This window comes from Callithrix jacchus, chromosome 4, assembly GCF_049354715.1.
Source record: "Callithrix jacchus isolate 240 chromosome 4, calJac240_pri, whole genome shotgun sequence".
Lineage (NCBI taxonomy): Eukaryota > Metazoa > Chordata > Mammalia > Primates > Cebidae > Callithrix > Callithrix jacchus.
This window is the reverse complement of record NC_133505.1, coordinates 42,680,211-42,699,965: the sequence shown is the minus strand read 5'-3', so window position 1 is coordinate 42,699,965 and position 19,755 is coordinate 42,680,211. Positions and strand designations below refer to the sequence as shown.

Below are 19,755 nucleotides of genomic sequence, written 5' to 3'. Positions count from 1 at the left end.
CAGAACCTCACAGGGTCTTAGATGACGCCCTTCCCTCATCTGACCCAGCTCTCTTCCACAGGACACATTCAGAACTCTTCATCCAAAATTAAACTGTGCATTTGCACCAGGGTGTCTCAAAGGAACCTCACATGCAACAAAATCTAAAACTGAATTCATCTCTCATAAACAATTTAGTGGTCTTTCAGATAAATAGAAGCATAGATCACTGGGGAAATGGTGTTGAGATACTGGCTAAACCCTTTGGAGGGAAAATGCTTTACATCAGAGAACATTCCAGGAGGATAAAAGATGTAAACATAAAAAATGAAGTCGACTGAGCACGGTGGCTAACGCCTGTAATTCCAGCACTTTGGGAGGCTGAGGCGGGCAGATCGCCTGAGTTCGGGTGTTTGAGACCAGCCTGACCAACATGGAGAAACCCCGTCTCTACTAAAAACACAAAACATTAGCCGGGCATGGTGGCACATGCCTGTAATCCCAGCAATTTGGGAGGCTGAGGCAGGAGAATCGCTTTTTCTCGGGAGGTCGAGGTTGCAGTGAGCAGAGATCGCACCATTGCACTCCAGCCTGGGCGACAATAGCGAAACTCTGTCTCAACAAAAAAGATCTATTTGTGTGAGTGAGTGCCTATGAATTTGGAAAAATGTATACGAAAATGTTAATAGCCATTTTTTTGGTTGATTGGATTATGTTTCTAGTCTTTTACTGTTAGCTGATTTGTATGTTCTCTCTCTTTCCTTGCTCAAAGAGCATATATCACTTGCATAATAAATTTCATTTTGGGCGGGAAAAAAAGAAGAAGCGTTCCTAAAGGGAAGGCCCAAAATGAGTGACCTCGTATTGATAAAGCACGCAAGGTCAGAAGTTCCGGGTGGCGGTTTCCCCGTGCGTGCGTGCGTGCGTCCCTTAGGCGGTCAGGCTCTGTGGTCAGAGCAGCCAGTCTCTCAGGCACCGCCGAGGCCGCCCCAGGCTCCTCGCGGGTCCTGGCGCCGGGCGGGCCTACGCCAGCCCGGAAGAGACGCAGCGCTGCGCATGCTCTTTCCTTTCCAGCTCCGACCCCGGACCCTACAGTCGTCGCGGTGAGTTTCTGTAGAGTTCGAGTTCCATCGGCCCCCATCCGGGCCATCCTGCCGCCTTAGCGGCTGCTTCTCCCCAGGACGCGGGCAAGGGGCCTCTCTCCCACTCCCCACACACCCATTTCTGAGTAGCGACAGGGGCTGGAGGTCTATTTTATGGGGTAGGGGGGCCGCTGGTACGGAGATTGTCCGAGGGAGGAGGGAAGGATGAAGCCAGTGTGTGGCTGAGACGAGCCAGACGAGACTAGAGAGATAGTGTCCCGGCGACCCCCTTTTTCCTTGGGGACAGGACTCCCCCCGACTGCCTCCATGCTTGGCCCTGGAGCTCTAGTTTTGGGGCGGAGTGGTTGGTAGGAAACGAGTGTGCAAAGGCCTTAGCCCTTCGGTTTGGGGTCTGCCGCCTTCAAGAAGCGGGGGCTTGACTCCTCCGGGTCTTGCCTGCACACCTTATGGTAAGCTGTGCGCTTCGGTGATGAGTGCAGTCGCTGATGGCCTCCGACTGCTCCGGATAATACAGGGTCTGCGCCTCTTTCCCTCCCTCCCATTGACCTCTGTGATTGTGAGAACTTGGGGAAGTTTGGTGCGAATGTGCACCCCTCTCCTGCTTTTGTATTAATGTACTGGCAACTTTTCCAAATGAACTTTTTGGAGGTGTGGAGGGATGGAGTTGGTCTCTGCCGAAATCTGTTGGGCAGCGTGTAGTCCTTATACCGGCAATGCTGTCTATGGTTTTGTGTGGACACTTGATGACCGGGCCCCAGCCACATCACTCAGAAGTGCTCTTGACAGTCGCCTCATTCTTACAGATGTTGATGCCTAAGAAGAACCGGATTGCCATTTATGAGCTCCTTTTTAAGGAGGGAGTCATGGTGGCCAAGAAGGATGTCCACATGCCTAAGCACCCAGAGCTGGCGGACAAGAACGTGCCCAACCTTCATGTCATGAAGGCCATGCAGGTAGGAGGGTGAGGAGAAAGGCTGTGGGATGACATGGGATGGGATGGCGGGATCTTCCCTTAATGTTAAGGCAAGTTCCAAAGGGGAGGTCGTGACTGCCGGAGCTGCTTGCTAACTTGAAGAGCAGGGACTGAGGACTTATGTAGGATGATCCAAGCTTCTAGTTAGGCCTTAACAGTAGTTTTCTGCCTTGCAGTCTCTCAAATCCCGAGGCTACGTGAAGGAACAGTTTGCCTGGAGACATTTCTACTGGTACCTTACCAATGAGGGTATCCAGTATCTCCGTGATTACCTCCATCTGCCCCCAGAGATCGTGCCTGCCACCCTACGCCGCAGCCGTCCAGAGACAGGCAGGCCTCGGCCTAAAGGTATGATGCCCAAACAAATGCCTCCAGCTATTTAAGGATAGTTTTGTATAAGGGACAGAAGCATTCTTAGCTGGTGTCAGCTTTAGAGGGCTCTGGCCTGCAGGAATTTGGTCAAGTGCTAGAACCTTTGGCCCATGGCTTGGGACCTGGACTAGAACTAGACTTAGTTCTTCAGGCCGTCTATGAGATAGTCTTGAGCACAAATAGTCTGTCGCTCGCTTTCTTTCTTTCTTTCTTTCTTTTTGAGACGGAGTTTTGCTCTTGCTACCTAGGCTGGAGAGCAATGGCGCGATCTCGGCTCACCGCAACCTCCGTCTCCTGGGTTCAAGCAATTCTCCCGCCTTAGCCTCCCGAGTAGCTGAGACTACAGATGTGTGCCACCATGCCCAGCTAATTTTTTGTATTTTTAGTAGAGACGGGGTTTCACCATGTTGACCAGGATGGTCTCGATCTCTTGACCTTGTGATCCACCCACCTCCGCCTCCCAAAGTGCTGGGATTATAGGCATGAGCCACTGCACCCGGCCTCTTTTTTTAAGACGAGGTTTCTCCATGTTGGTCAGGCTGCTCTCGAACTCCCGACTTCAAGTGATTCGCCCGCCTCAGCCTCCCAAAGTACTGGGATTCCAGGTGTGAGCTACGGCGCCTGGCCTAGTCTGTCACTTTCTTCACTCACACCCGTACAAACATCCAGACACATAGAGTAACTTTTCCAGCGGAATCAGTTGTACTATCCCCAAGAAGTCCAAAGCAAAGCTATTTACCACCTTGAAAGAAACAAGAGTTTTGTAGTTTTCTTGCCAACAGGGCAAAAATGTTTAAAAAGTGGAATGGAGAACCAGTAGTGTATGCTACAGTGTGAAAGGAAATGCACTTGTGTGTGGTGTGAGGAAATTATCTTCTGAATCTTGAGATCATTGCTGGTTAATTTTTTTTTTTATACAGAGTTATGCTCTCTTGTCCAGGCTGGAGTGCAGTGGTGAGCCACTGTGCCCAACCTGCATTTGGTCTGGGTTATGGTTCCTTTTTTTTCTTTTTTAAAGAGACAGGGTCTTGCTATGTTGCCCAGGCTGCAGTGCAGTGGCTATTCACAGGCACAATCCCACTACTGATTAGCACAGGAGTTTTGATCTGCTCCCTCTTTGGGCAACTGGTGGTCCCCCACTCCCAGGGGTTATGGTTCTTTGTTATAAAACTTTGTAGGAGTTGCAGAGAGCATAGATTGAGATGACAAAATGCACATATTCTTAAGGTCACCAGAGAGAGTCCAGGTTCCCCTGGAGAGTGTTTGTGAAGCTCAGGAATTTATTTGTTGTGAAAGCTCCCCAGTGGATTCTGGTGGTTAGGTAGACTTAATGTATCTATTTTTTTTTGAGATGGAGTCTCACTCTGTTGCCCAGGCTGGAGTACAGTGGTTAGATCTCGGCTCACTGCAACCTCCACCTCCCAGGCAATTCTGTATCAGCCTCCTGAGACTTGCGATTATAGGCACCTGTCGGCTAATTTGCATTTTTAGTAGACATGGGGTTTCACCATGTTGGTCAGGCTGGGCTCGAACTCCTGACCTCAGGCGATCCGCCCACCTCAGCTTCCCAGAACAGTGTTAGGATTACAGGCATGAGCCACCGCTCCCAGCCCATAATGTACCTTTTTTTTTTTTTTTTTTTGAGACAGAGTTTCGCTCCTGTTACCCAGGCTGGAGTGCAATGGCGCAATCTCGGCTCACCACAGCCTCCGCCCCCTGGGTTCAGGCAATTCTCCTGCCTCAGCCTCCTGAGTAGCTGGGATTACAGGCATGTACTACCGTGCTCAGCTAATTTTTTGTAATTTTTAGTAGAGACGGTTTCACCATGTTGACCAGGATGGTCTTGATCTGTTGACCTCGTGATCCACCCGCCTCGGCCTCCCAAAGTGCTGGGATTACAGGCTTGAGCCACCAGGCCCGGCCCATAATATACCTTTTTAGCAGAAGTTCTGTACTACATCGTGGAATCACCTGGGGACAAAAAAGCAGTGCCTACCTGTACTTGGTATGTTCTGATTTAGTGGGGCCTGACATTTATTTTTGCCACTCACTACATGGTTAATTTATTTCTGCTTTAAAAGCAGTTCATTCTGCCTGAGTGAAGTGGCTCATTTCTATAATCCTAGCACTTTGGGAGGCCAAGGCAGGACTGCTTGAGTCCAGGAGTTTGAGGCCAGCCAGGGCAGCATAGTGAGACCCCCATCTCTACAAAAAAATAAATTTAAATTAGCCAGACATGGTGGTACACACCTGTTTTTGAGCCCAGGAACTTCAGGCTGCATTGAGCTGTGATTGTGGCCATTGCACTCAGCCTGGGTGACAGAGCAAGAACCTGTCTCAGAAAAAAAAAGGAAACAGTTCATAGTCTAATCATATTCTATGATTAGACTGAGCCTGGGTGTTTATGATATTTTTAAGGTAGTTCTTAAAGTTTATGCCTTAGACAGGGTGTGGTGGCTCACACCTGTAATCCCAGTGCTCTGGGAGGCCGAGGTGGGAGGATCACTTGAGGTCAGGAGTTCAAGACCAGTCTGACCAACATGGCGAAACCCCATCTCTACTAAAGATAACCGAAACAAGGCTGGGCACAGTGGCTCACGCCTGTAATCCCAGCACTTTGGGACACCAAAGAGGGTAGATCACGAGGTCAAGAGATCAAGACCATCCTGGTCAACATGGTGAAACCCTGCCTCTACTAAAATACAAAAAATTAGCTGGGCATGGTGGCACGTGCCTGTAATCCCATCTACTCAGGAGACTGAGGCAGGAGAATTGCCTGAACCCAGGAGGCGGAGGTTGCGGTGAGCCCGAGATCCATTGCACTCCAGCCTGGGTAACAAGAGCGAAACTCTGTCTCTAAATAAATGAATAAAGATAACCAAAACAAACATAATTAGGCTGGGTGCGGTGGCTCACACCTTTAATCCCAGCACTTTGGGAGGCCAAGGCGGGTAGGTCAGTTGAGGTCAGGAGTTCGAGACTAGCCTGGCCAACATGGTGAAACCCACTTTCTACTAAAAAATACAAAACTTATGGTAGCACATACCTGTAATCTCACCTACTCAGGAGGCTGAGGGGAGAGAATTGCTTGAACCCAGGAGGGAGAGATTGTATTGAGCCAAGATTGTGCCACTGCACTCCAGCTTGGGTGACAGAGCGAGACTCTGTCTCAAAAAAAAGATAAATAATAAAGATTGCCTTAATATATATCCCACAGCCTAACAGGTATGTGAAGAAGCTCAAGAGGAACTAACAGATTCTTGGTAGCCCCTAGATGATGCACTTAATATTGGGGCTGGGACTGAGCTTATGATGCCTAAGTTTTCCACTTACATGCATCAGGTTCAAAATTTTGGCTTTTCAGGTGTTCATAGAAATATCTACATAACTAGATTTGTCAAATAAGTGAAAAATGGTTTTATGTTGAAACAAAATGGAAGCCTTTTTTGCAGACTGTTGGCATTTTAACTGAGATGCGAGTTTTCTAGGTTTTGAGGAACGAGATTGTCAGTGCTAAGTTTCTATGGCGAAATAATTGTTTCTAGCTGACATTGTCAGTTTAGAGTTCGTGTCCCTATTAACCCATCTTATCCAAGTGATTGCTAAGTGAAAACAGGAGAGCAATGCCAGTTTTCTTGGCTCTAAGGGACAGAGTTCCCAGATTGCCCTGTGTTCACAGTGTGGTTTGATTTACGTAGGTCTGGAAGGTGAGCGACCTGCAAGACTGACAAGAGGGGAAGCTGACAGAGATACCTACAGACGGAGTGCTGTGCCACGTGAGTAAATGCATCCTGTATTAGGGGCGTTGGGGAATGTCTGGATTCTCACAGCTGACTCTGGCTGGGGCTCAGCCCCTGATGATGACCCAATGACCAGGAAAGATTCTTGGTTTCACTCTGCAGATCATCAGAACAGCTAGAGGAGTTCTTTGTGCTGCTTTCCATATGCAGTGATTTCATAGATGGGAATTAAGAGGAAAGCCTTCTGATTTAGAGTTGGAATTTTTTAAAACACAAAACCCAGGCCAGGCTTAGTGGCTCGCACGTGTAAAACCCAGCACTTTGGGGAGGTCAAAGTGGGCAGATTACTTGAGGTCAGGAGTTCAAGACCAGTCTGGCCACCATGGTGAAACCCCATCTCTACTGAAACTACAAAAATTAGGTGGTGTGATGGTGGGCACCTGTAGTCCCAGCTACTTAGCTTAAACCTGGGAGGCAGAGGTTACAGTGAGCTGAGATCACGCAGTGATGCAATCCAACGTAGGTGACACAGCAAAACTGTCTCAAAAAAAAAACAAAACAAACAAAACAAAAAACTTCAGTTTTTTGAGTTCTTAAGGCTCCTCCTAAAGATGAGGAGCCTTCGGTATTTTTGCAAAGGAATAATGGGACTCATTTCTAAAGTCACTCACTGTTGATTGTGATACAAAAGCAAGGGGTACAAGAAGAGTTGTGACTAACAGAACAATACCCTGTCTCAAAAGAGATTTAATGATTCCTAAACCCATATTTGTTATTGGCATTTGCTTTCTTCCTCCCCGTATCCTTGTGCCCAATATGAGCCATAGATGGAATACAAAATTTCCTGGTAGCCATGCTAGAAAAAGCAAGTGGAAAAATAGGTTATTTGAGTACTAATAATGTCTATTATTTAATCAAATATGTATAAAAGTGAGCTGGGAATGGTGGTAATGTGCCTAAAGTCCCAGCTACTTGGAAGGCTAAAGCCAGAAGATTGTTTTGAACCCAGGAGTTTGAGGTACAGTGAGCTATGATCTTGTTGCTACACTCTCGGCCGGGCGCAGTGACTCACGCCTGTAATCCCAGCACTTTGGGAAGCAAGGCGGGTGGATCACGAGGTCAAGAGATCGAGACCATCCAGGCCAACATGGTGAAACCTCGTCTTTACTAAAAAATACCCACAAAAAATTGGCTGTGCATGGTAGCGTATGCCTGTAGTTCCAGCTACTTTGGAGGCTGAGGCAGGAGAATTGCTTGAACCTGGGAGGTGGAGGTTGTAGTGAGCCGAGATCACGCCACTGCACTCCTCTCAAAAAAATATATATCAAAAGTGTTAATTTAACATATGATCAGTAAACAGTAGTGAGATATTTTACTTTTTTTTTTTTTTTTTTTTTCCTTAAGTCTTTGAAATCTTGGCTGAGTGCAGTGACTCATGCCTGTAATTCTATCACTTTGGGAGGCCAAGGCAGGCAGATCACTTGAGCTCAGGAGTTTGAGACCAAGCTGGGCAACATGGCAGAACCCTGTCTCTACAGAAAATATAAAAATGAGCTGCTTGTAGTCCACCTTGAGCCCAGCAGGCGGAGGTGGTAGTGAGCTGAGATGAGGGCACTGCACTCCACCCTGGGTGACAGAGTGAGACCCTGTCTCAAATAAATAAAACTGGTGAATATCGCACACATCTCCATTTGAACTGTGACTGGCATTTGGGACAGAACAGCGTCTTGTCTACTTCTCTCCCATGGTGGTAAAGCAGCTTTTTGCTTTTGTGGGTCCTTGTTGCCTTTATATCTTAGTTCTTCCGCTAATTGCACTCCCTTTGTTATCTAGATGCTGCTCTGAAGTGGGTCAGTCAGTCAATGTGATAGGAAGTGGGAATCCTTAGGGAGGATTTGATAGTTTGGGCCGTGAGTATTGAAGAGTGACATATAAGGAAGGCTGAGAAGGGCACCCCAGGAGAGGCAAAGGTGGCTCAGAAGGTGTTTCCCTCCACTGGTGTACTTGGTGTAATTTGCTTATACTTAATGGGGTGGTACATGGCTTTCCCTGCAAGATCGGAGTCGGTGAGTTGTCTTCCCTTGTTTTATAGTAGATTCGATCATATGATGATTCTTAATCAGTATTTCACTTTCCAGCTGGTGCTGACAAGAAAGCCGAGGCGGGGGCTGGGTCAGCAACCGAATTCCAGTTTGTGAGTATCTTCCTATTAGTTTTCCATGAGTCACTTTTTCTGGTGTCAGTCTGGTTGCTCTGCAGGTTGTGAGGACGTTGTATAGTGTGGCTGGGTCCTGTCAACTAGTTCCCTCCTCACACTTTTTTTCCAAATTCCAAATACATTTTACATTGAGATGTATCATGCAAACTTTTGTATATATATAAATTACTAAAATGAGTCTCACAAATCAGTACATGTGGCCTACTGGTATTTTTTATTTTATTAATGATGGTCATATAACCCCTGAAATAGTTTTGGGAACCAGAGCTTGAGATTGAACTAAACATCTGAAGGTGGGTAGCCTTAGGAACCAAGATGGTATGAAATCAAATCTTCCATCTTTTTTCAGATGATGTAATGTTAGGTAGGTTTCCCCTCTGCCTCAGTTTCCCTATGTATAAAATAGAGGTGATAATTACAGCTACCAAGTTAGTTGTGAGATTAGCTAATCCAGGCACAGTGCTGGCATATAACTTGTCCAATGGCAGGTCCTCATAGCACGGGATTGCTCTCAGATATATCATTTGTAAAAAGGAAAACATGTACAATAGAAATGGTCCAGTCCTGTGCTGGATGCTTCCATATGAGTATGGGTGGGTGGCCATATTCCCACTTTACCAATGAGGAAACGGCCCTAGGTATTAGATATGGCCCCACATCCAGTAAAGAGCAGTGCTGGGATTTATGGCCTATACTCAGCTCTTTCCCAGCTATTTATATCTGGGGGTCCTCTGCAGCTATAATGAGGCCTGAAAGTTAGCAAAACCTCAAAAGGTCAAACCAGAACTGCTCATGCTGGTGTCATGTGCTTTCTCTTGCAGAGAGGCGGATTTGGTCGTGGACGTGGTCAGCCACCTCAGTAAAATTGGAGAGGATTATTTTGCATTGAATAAACTTACAGCTAAAAAATCTTGTGTCCAATTTGTTTGCATTGTGCAGCCTGAACAGGAACGGTTTAAGGGCAGAATGTAAGTGGGGCAGTACTGGATTGGTTTGGGGAGCTGTCATTGTCCTGGGTGACACCAGCTGTGCTGTAGTTGGCTTTGGCATGTGCCCTGCTTTCTCTAGCCAGCGCCTCCCTGCAGAGTGGTGCCCCATATGGTGCTGCACCTTGGAGGCAGTTGGAAAACGGGGTACCTTCTCCAGATGAGCCATGCTGCCTCAACCCTGTGAGGTGGGAAAGTTGCTGTTTGTCCTCGAGTCGTGATTTGTGCCTGCTGTCTGGAACTATAAGAAGTGCTGGGGAGGGAGGATGGAAAGTAACAACCAAGGAAAATGGTACACTTGGAATTCTTCAATTTATGGGGAAGAAGCACAGGAATGATGTTTAGGCCAACATTACTAATCTAAGTCTTCAAGGCTCAGGGTTTGTTTATAATAATCAATGGAGAAAAGAATGCACAAAAAACAACTGTTCACAGTGGCTGATGCCCATAGTCACAGATACTCTGAAGCCTGAGGTGGGAGGATTGCTTGAGGCTAGGAGTTTGAGACCAGCCTGGGCAACATAGCAAAACCATGTCTCCAAAAAAGAAAAGCAAAGAAACATTTTAAAGTAATGCAATTTTTTTTTTTTTTTTTTTTTTTTGAGACGGAGTCTCACTGTTGTTACCCAGACTGGAGTGCAATGGCACGATCTCGGCTCACTGCAACCTCCCGCCTCCTGGGTTCAAGCAATTCTGCCTCAGCCTCCTGGGTTCAAGCAATTCTGCCTCAGCCTCCTGAGTAGCTGGGACTATAGGCACGCACCACCATGCCCAGCTAATTTTTGTATTTTTAGTAGATGGGGTTTCACCTTGTTGACCAGGATGGTCTCGATCTCTTGGCCTCCCAAAGTGCTGGGATTATAGGGGTGAGCCACGGCGCCCGGCCAGTAACCTGAAAATTTTTTTTAGGTAGAGTTTTACTCTTGTTTTGCAGGCTACAGTGCAATGGTGAGATCTTGGCTCGCCACAACCTCTGCCTCCTGAGTTCAAGTGATCCTCCTGTCTCAGCCTCCCATGTAGCTGGGATTACAGGCATGTGCCACCATGCCCAGCTAATTTTGTATTAGACGGGGTTTCTCCATGTTCATCGGGCTGGTCTCGAACTCCTGGCAGGCGTTCCGCCCACCTCAGCCTCCCAAAGTGCTGGGATTACAGGCATGAGCCACCACACCTGGCCAATATTTTTATGTGTTGATGTGATTGGAATAAATATTGGGCAGTTGGAGCTTTGCTGTCCAAGGTTCCTTGAAGAAGGAATAAGAGTTATAGTTTTCCTTGGATTTTGAGTGGTGATCACACTAGAGGTGTGTGTGTAGTTTTCTGGTGGTCAAGTGTGATCTTAGCATGGGTGCCAGAGAGGGATTGCAAACATACACCTGGCACAGTGCCAGAAGGGAGCTTGGGAGTAGCCCAGTGAGAGCTGAGACAATCCTGCAGACCTTTGCTGGGCAGGACACCGACATTGGCTTATAGATCAGTCACCATGACTATCTGCAGTAAATATAAGCTATGGGATGGAGGAGGTTAAAGCATTTGAGATACCAGCTCTGTACCAACCGGTGGCTCAAGACAGGCCCAAGGTAATGTTTTTCAGCCAGAAAAACTGGTAGCTAATTGCAAGTGCATCTTATGGGTTCTGGGAACTTGGAAATCATATTCGTGGAGTACTGTGGGCCAAGCATTGTATAGAAATGGACGATAATTGGTTAAATGGGGCCTGCCACGGTGGTTCACACCTTTAATCCTAGCACTTTGGGAGTCTAAGGCAGGCAGATCACTTGAGTCCAGGAGTTAGAGACCAGCATGGGTAACGGTAAAACCCTGTCTCCACAAAAAATGCGAAAATTAGCCATGCATGATGATGTTGGCCTGTAATCCCAGCTACTTGGGAAGGTGAGTGAGGAGGATCGCTTGAGCCCAGGAGGTGGATGTGGCAGTGAGCCAAAATTGTGCCACTGCACTCCAGCCTGGACTACAGATCAAGACTGTCCAAAACCAATCATTGTTCTCATGAAGCTGAGCACTGTGGTACACACCTGTAGTCCCAGCTACTCAGGAGGCTGACGTAGAAGGATCACTTGAGCCCAGGAGTTCAAAACCATCCATTGTGAGACCCAATCTCAAAAGAATTGGTCAAATGAGATGGATGATAATTCTTAACTACACAGGCGAGAATTGAAACCACCTTCAGGATTGATAGGCAGTTGTAATGTAGACCACAAGGTGGCAGCTGATAGCAACATGCACTTAAGTGTTAGTCCTGGGAAGTGAGCTTTGGAATCTGAGCCACCAATAAAATAGAAGCTTGCTTTGGCAGAAAGAAGCAGTGTTTTGGGGAAGCTTGTTTCAGCATGGCCTTGGCTCGTTTCAAAGATTGCTTTTTATCCAATTTTTATGCTGGCTGGAGTGATGTCAAGTGGTTTGCCCATGTTCACACGCTTTGTGATTGTTTAACCTGGATTCCACTGTGAAACGTTAGTAGCTCCTGCCTGTCTGTTTCCCACTGAAGCCAGCTAGTGAATGGGTTTCCTCTACAACCTTAGTGATTTTCTGGCCCTAAAATGTCACTTTTTCAGCTAGCACTCTGTCAACTTCTTTCCTCATGATTCAAATTAGTTCCATAATATATATTCCAAGATCAGCCATGGACTCTGGGGAAACCCGAGGACTCTAAAAGAGCATGTGAATAAAAACATACAGGTAGAAGTGGACCTTGGTGCCTGCCAGCTCTGTCCCGTACCTTGGTAGATTAAAACGTCCCTTCCAGTCAGTAATATTAGCTGCTCAAGGATTCATTGCTAATAAGAGCTCTAAGAAACAAAATTTGCCCCTAAGCACCTGACAGTCGAGTTGGGGAAAGAAAATCAAAGCTATACGTTAAAAGTCCAAAGCAACAACTATTCTGTAAGTGGTAAATCATTAAATCCAGACTGAATTCTAAGGAAGTGTAGGGCAAGGGAGATGAATGAAGGCCGAAGTGGCCCAGAGGTGTTTGCAGGGCAGAGGAAGGGTGAGACTAGTCAGGGCATCTTGAAAAAGTTTTATTGGAAAATAAAGAAGGCAGGTGGTGTCAGGTTATGAAACTAGCTGATGTCAAAAAATCAAGTTCTTTTTTCAAGCAAAGCTAAAAAGGAACATTTTAAGTACCACTACAAGTGCCTGAGGAGGTCATTTGGGGAAGGTGGGTTAAAAGGGGCCGGGAGAGGTCTACCTGGGTGGTTGCATGGGCCCAGTCATCACTCAGGGAAAGCTTTGAAGAGGTTTTTGTTTTGCTTTGTTTTGTTTTTTAAAAGATGGGGTTTCACCATGTTGGTCAGGCTGGTCTTGAACTCCCGACCTCAGGTGATCCACCCACCTTGGCCTCCAAAGTGCTTGGATTACAGGCGTGAGCCACTACGCCCGGCGGCTTTGAAGAGGTTTAACTCATCTTCCAGGGTTGGTCTCCAGGTGCACCATAACCTTGAATCTACCCACCAGCCCAATGGTTCATCCAATAATCCCAACCACCACTACTACTATTAAGGGGTTTTTCAAGGGGTTTTGGAAGCTGATGGCTGAAGATACATTTTCCTAATTAAACATAAACTTCCTGATATGGGCACAAATCTCCTTCTCTGAAAAACAGAATCACCTTGCAGACAAGTGCCAATAGTAACTTTACGTCTCAGCGACCCTTTTCAAACACGACTTCTGATTGATTAATAAACGGACCTTCAAGAAGCAACTATCATGTAGGTATGTTAGATGCATGGAGACAAGATAGAGCAGCTTAAATGATCCCCTAAGAGGCCAGGCACAGTGGGTCATGCCTGTAATCCCAGCGCTTTGGGAGGTGTAGGCGGTTGGATTATGAGGTCAGGAGTTCGAGACCAGCCTGGCCAGCCTGGTGAAACCCCGTCCCTATGAAAAATACAAAAAAAATAGCTGGGCATGGTGGTACACACCTCTAATCCCAGCTACTCGGGAGGCTGAGTAGTCAGGAGAATCACTTGAACCAGGAGGCAGAGGTTGCAGTGAGCCGAAATTGCGCCACTGCACTCCAGCCTGAGTGTTAGAGCAAGACTGTCTTAAAAAAAAGATCCCTAAGAGACTTGTTTTTGAGGAGGTTACAAGAATACTCCTTACATGGTGCCCGGCATGGGTGGGCCTCCTGCAGGGCAGTGTGGGCCCATCAAGGCTAGTCATTTTCAGGATAGACTAGTTTTCATTTTCTAAGGTTTGATATAAATGGAATCATACAGTACGCATTTCTTTTTTTTGAGGCGGAGTTTCGCTCTTGTTACCCAGGCTGGAGTGCAATGACGCGATCTCGGCTCACCGCAACCTCCGCCTCCTGGGTTCAGGCAATTCTCCTGCCTCAGCCTCCTGAGTAGCTGGGACTATAGGCACACGCCACCATGCCCAACTAATTTTTTGTATTTGTAGTAGAGACGGGGTTTCACCATGTTGACCAGGATGGTCTCGATCTCTTGACCTCGTGATCCACCCGCCTCGGCCTCCCAAAGTGCTGGGATTACAGGCTTGAGCCACCGCGCCCGGCAGTATGCATTTTTTTTTAAGTCTGGCTTATTTTGGCATCATTGTTTTGAGACACATCAGTGCTGTATCAGTAGTTCCTTCTTAGTGCCTGGCAGCACCCCATTGTGTGGCTACACCATGATTTGCTTATCAGTTTACTTGTACTTGGGGATTTGGGTTGTTTCCAGTTCTTGGCGATTGTGACTAATGTTGTAAACATTTGTGTACAAGGTTTTGTGTGGATATACGTTTTCAGTTCTCTTAGGTATATACCTAGGAGTGAAGTTGCTGGGTCATGTGGTAACCCTATGGTTAACATTTAAAGGAACTGCCAAACTGCTTTCCAAAGTAGCAGCATCATTCTGTCCTCCCTCCAGCCCTGTGTGAGTTTCAGTTGCTTCTCATCTTTACCAGTACTTGTTCTGGCCAGTCTTTTCATTTTAGCCATTCTAACAGGCATGAAGAGTTTGGATTTTATCCCACAGGTGATCATGAGTCAGTGAACAATATCAAGGTGGGAGGGGAAGCCTGGGCACAGTGGCTCACGCCTGTAATCCTCACACTTTGGGAGGCCGAGGCAGGTGGATCACCTGAGGTCAGGAGTTTGAGACCAGCCTGGCCAATATGGTGAAACCCCATCTCTACTAAAAATACCAAACACAGCTGGGCGTGGTGGCAGGTGCCTGTAATCCCAGCTACTTGGAAGGCTGAGGCAGGAGAATCGCTTAAACCTGGGAGGTGGAGGTTGCAGTGAGCCAAGATTGCACCACTGCATTCCAACCTGTATGAAAAAGTGAGACTCCAACTCAAAAAAAAAAAAAAAAAAAAGGGAGGGGGACAGTGGACGGGGAAAGGGGAGATGTTAGTCAATGGTTACAAAGTTTCAGTTAGATGGGAATAAGTTTTGGTGTGCTATTGCATAGCACAGTGACTATAGTTAATAATACTGTATTGTATATTTCAAAGTAGTTAAAAGAGAGGATTTTACATGTCCTTACCACAAAGAAACGATAAATATTTGAGGGGATGAATATGCTAATCAGTCTAATTTGATCATTCCACAATATGTACATTACATTATACCCCATAAACATGTACAATTATTATTTGTCAATTAAAAATAAAACTTAAAAGCAATATGGAGGTGAGGACTAACACAGCCAAGAATGCCGATGCTTGGGAAATACTTGAACTGGCACTGCAGAATACCATGGACTGGATTGGGTCTGCGCAGTGACCACACTGGGGCAGCGAGGGCTCATGGGTAAGCTGCTTGGTCAGTGGTGACAATACACATTCAGGCAGTTACCGGGAAAGGGAGGGGACGAAATCCATCATTTGATTGCTCAGTTTTTGAAAGGCAAACTAGGACAGAATGAGGGCAGTAGGGGGGAAATGAAAGGAATTGTTTAAAAAGTTACAGCCCATAGAAAGCCAGGAGCCCATTTCTATTGAAAAGTCCTTTATTGGAAGCCCGTGATAAATGCATGGCACCAGACCAAGGGAACAGCCACTTGAAAAATAAGCCCTGCATGGTTTACTGACATATCAAAGAGCCCATTGTGAGGAAAAGGGCATCTTTAAAAACGAAGAAATATTAAATGAGAGAGGATACCCAAGCTGAGGGAATTAAGGAGGCCTCAAAATGGGGCAAAATTTATGAGTTACAAATCAGTGGAAAAGAAATTCTGAAGAGTATCTGCAAGAAATGTCAGAGCAAATAGTTTATTTAAGTTCGAGTTTATTGAAGTGTGTGAAAAGCAGAAGGTCAGTTTGAGAATCTATGGGGATCCATTTATTAATGTGCAGAAAGTATTACTGGGAGGCTGAACAGTCAACTGACTCTTTGACACCTTTGCCTCCATTACACAGAGATTCCACTGAAATAAAAAACATTTAATATGGAAAACTTCAAACATGTAAAATAAACATAATAGTATAATGAAGCCTGTGATCCCAGCACTTTGGGAGGCTGAGGCGGGTGAATCACAAGGTGAAGAGATCGAGACCATCCTGGTCAAAATGGTGAAACCCCGTCTCTACTAAAGATACAAAAAATTAGTTGGGCATGGTGGCACGTGCCTATAATCCCAGCTATTCCGGAGGCTGAGGCAGAATTGCCTGAACCCAGGAGGCAGAGGTTGCAATGAGCCAAGATTATGCCACTGCACTCCAGCCTGGGTGACAGAGTGAGACTTTAAAAAAAAAAAAAAAAAAACGAGTATAATAAACCATAGTATACCCACCACTGATCTTCAGTAGTCATCAACATTCTGCCATTCCTTTTCTGTTTGTTTTGAGGTGAAGTCTCACTGTGTCGCCCAGGCTAGACTCAAACTCCTCAGACCTCAGCCTTCCAAGTAGCTGGGACTACAGGCATGACCTCTGTCATTCTTGTTGCGTTAATACCTGCACCCCCTCTCCTCCCACCCCTAATTTGATTATTTTGTTAAGTCAGGTTTATCAAGGTATAATTAACATGTAGTAAAATTCACTTTGTTTTTTTGAGACAAAGTCTCACTCCGTTACCCAGGCTGGAGTGCAGTGGCACCATCATGACTCACTGCAGCTTCTCCCTCCCAGGCCCAAGTGATCCTCCTACCTCAGCCTCCCAAGTAGTTGGGACCATAGGTGTGTACCACCATGCCTAATTTTTAATTTTGTAGAGATGGGGTCTCCAGCTATGTTGCCTAGCTGGTCTCAAATTGCTGGGCTCAAGTGATCCTTCCACCTCGGCCTCCTGAAGTGCTAGGATTACAGGCATGAGCCATCGCAACTAACCAAAATTCACTTTTTTTTTTTTTTTTTTGAGATGGAGTTTTGCTCTTGTTGCCCAGGCTGGAGTGCAATGGCACAATCTCTGCTCACTGCAACCTGTCTTTGGATTCAAGTGATTCTCCTGCCTCAGCTTCCCAAGTAGCTGTGATTATAGGCATGTAATCCATGTAATGCCTAGCTAATTTTGTATTTTTAGTAGAGATAGAGTTTCTCCACGTTGGTCAGGCTGGTCCTGAACTCCCAACCTCAGGTGATCCGCCTGTCTTTGCCTCCCAAAGTGCTGGGATTACAAGTGTGAGCCACTGCACCTGGTCAATTCACTCTTTTTAGATACAGAGTTCTGAGTTTTGATAAAAAGATATACACCAAAGTGAAGCAATGGAATTTTTCTATCACCCTAAAAAGCGTTCTCAAATGCTACCAGCTTTGTGGTCAACCCCCTGGCAACCATCTTCTTGGTCTTTATAATTTTGCCTTTTCCAGAATGTCAGATAAGTGGAATCATACTGTATATACTCTTGGGTCTGGCTTCTTTTGCTCAGCATGGTGTTCTGAGATTCATCTATGGTGTTGGCATCCATCAATAGTGTGTTCCTTTTTATTGCTGAGTAGTATTCTGTATATGGATGTATTACAGTTTGGTTTTTTTGCTTTGTTTTTTCTTCTTTTTCTTCCTCTTGATTTGCGGTAGTTACAGTTTGTTTTGTTTTTTGTTTTTTTGAGATGAAGTCTCATTCTAGTTCAGTGATGTGATCTCAGCTCACTGCAACCTTTGCCTCCTGGGTTCAAGTGATTCTCATGCCTCAGCCACTTGTATCTGGGATTACAGGCACCTGCCACCACGCCCAGCTAATTTTTGTATTTTTAGTGGAGATCGGGTTTCACCATGTTGGCCAGGCTGGTCTCAAACTCCTGACCTCAAGTGATCTGCCTGTCTCTGCTTCCCAAAGTGCTGCAATTACAGGTGTGAGCCACTGCGCCCGGCCTGTATTCATTTTTTATACAGGCATTTTTGAGTCAAAGTGACATTGAAATACACAAATATTAACTCTACCCTTTGATGATGGATACAACTATGTAACTCATACCCCTGAGAAAGAGAAAAGCAGCCCCTCACTTCAGGAACTGGCAGGATCCTAACAGCCAGGCCTTGGCATGTTTGAAGCTGGCCTGGCGCTCTCAATGGGGCCATGCCATTCTCCTGTGGACATGAGCATCATCAAACATCAAAAGTCAGACAAAGTCGCTTGGTGACCGTGATAAAGTGCACCAAAAATATCAAGACTGCTGGGTGCAGTGAGTGGCTCGTGCCAGTAATCCCAGCACTTTGGAAGGCTGAGGTAGGTGGATCACATGAGGTCATCCAATCCAGAGCAAAGCCTCTGTCCCTTAGCCTTCCCGAAAAACCATGTAATGCAAGTCCAAATCCTATATTCTCCTTATCACCCTCTTCGAGACACCCTATGCTTTTCCATGGTACTTACTCGCTTTCATGATAACCAGTAAAAAACCAACGTTGTGGCCAGGCGCAGTGGCTCATGCCTGTAATCCCAGTACTTTGGGAGGCTGAGGTGGGCAGATCACAAGGTCAAGAGATCGAGACCATCCTGGCCAACATAGTGAAACCCCATCTCTACTAAAATACAAAAATTAGCTGGGCATGGTGGTGCATGACTGCAGTTCCAGCTACTTGGGAGGCTGAGGCAGGAGAATTGCTTGAACCTGGGAGGCGGAGGTTGCAGTGAGCTGAGATCATGCCACTGCACTCCAGCCTGGCACCTAGCGACAATTATGTTTCTAATCTTTGCCTGGAGTGCACTGATCACTGATGTCCCTGTCAAGATACAAAATATTTCACTTTTTTTTTGAGACAGGGTCTCACTCTGTTGCCCAGGCCGGAGTGCAGTGGCATGATCTCAGCTCACTGCAACCTCCACCTCACACTGGGTTCAAGTGATTCTCCTGTCTCAGCCTCCAGAGTAGCTGGGATCACAGGTGCATGCCACCACACCCAGCTAATTTTGTATTTTCAGTAGAGATTGGGTTTCACCATGTTGGCCAGGCTAGTCTTGAACTCCTGACCTCAGTGATTCGCCTGTCTTGGCCTCCCAAAGTGCTGGGATAACAGGTGTGAGCCACTGCACCCAGCCAAAATATTTCACTTTCCCATATCATTCTCTCTTGTCTCTTGTCAGTTAATCCCTCAACCATCACAGATACACATGTATGTTGTTTGACTATTATGAATAAAACTGCTATGAACATTATACACATCTTTTTGTCAGCATATGTTTTCATTTTTGCTGGGTGCATTCATTTCCTATTGCTGCTGTAACAAATTATCAGAAACTTAGTGCCTGAAAACACTTATTTATTTATGACAGAGTCTTGCTCTGTTGGCCAGGCTGGAGTACAGTTGTGTGATCACAGCTCACTGCAGCCTCAACCTCCTGGGCTCAAGCAATCCTCCCAGTATAGCCTCCCATGTAGCTGGGACCATAGACACATGCCACCATGCCTGGCTCGTTTTTTAATTTTTTTGTACTAATGGAGTCTCACTATATTGCCCAGGCTGGTCTCAAACTCCTGAGCTCAAGTAATCCTCCCACCTCAGCCTCCCAAAGTTCTGGGATTACAGGCGTGAGCCACCACACCCAGCCTACTATGCCACTTTAAAATTGAGTTGTTTGCCTTCATTATATATCTATATCTATATCTATATCTATCTATATATTTTGAGACGGAGTCTCGCTGTCACCAGGCTGAAGTGCAGTGGCAAAATCTCATCTCACTGCAACCTCCACCTCCCAGGTTCAAGTTATTCTCCTGTCTCAGCTGCCTCCCAAGTAGCTGGGACTATAGGCATGTGCCACCACTCCCATTTTAATTTATTTTAATTAAAATTAAAATAAATAATTTTTTGTATTTTAGTAGAGATGAGGTTTCACCATGTTGGCCAGGATGGTCTCGATCTCCTGACCTCATTATCTGTCTGCCTCAGCCTCCCAAAGTGCTGGGATTACAGGCGTGAGCCACTGTGCCTGGCAAAAATTTTTTTGTCTGAGTTCAGTTCTTGCTCTTTCACCCA

The 19,755-nt window shown here is 46.1% G+C and overlaps 1 protein-coding gene across 6 annotated transcripts in view; it reads left to right on the top strand.

Moving 5' to 3' along the window:
* Window positions 1-1,009: 1,009 nt before the first annotated feature.
* The window catches only part of RPS10 (ribosomal protein S10), a 32,685-nt gene continuing 13,939 nt past the window's right edge, over window positions 1,010-19,755 (top strand). Inside the window, exons 1-6 of one of the 6 annotated variants that reach the window (XM_008994286.6) lie at window positions 1,010-1,082; window positions 1,886-2,035; window positions 2,232-2,403; window positions 6,126-6,203; window positions 8,306-8,361; window positions 9,207-12,194. In XM_008994286.6, the coding sequence (XP_008992534.2) occupies window positions 1,886-2,035; window positions 2,232-2,403; window positions 6,126-6,203; window positions 8,306-8,361; window positions 9,207-9,248 (498 nt within the window). In that variant the 5' untranslated portion in view covers window positions 1,010-1,082 and the 3' untranslated portion in view covers window positions 9,249-12,194. Of the gene's footprint in view, window positions 1,532-1,885; window positions 2,036-2,231; window positions 2,404-6,125; window positions 6,204-8,290; window positions 8,362-9,206; window positions 12,195-19,755 lie in introns of those variants that run through there. The other 5 variants (XM_054253893.2, XM_078369004.1, XM_054253894.2 and 2 more) reach the window with 5 other exon arrangements.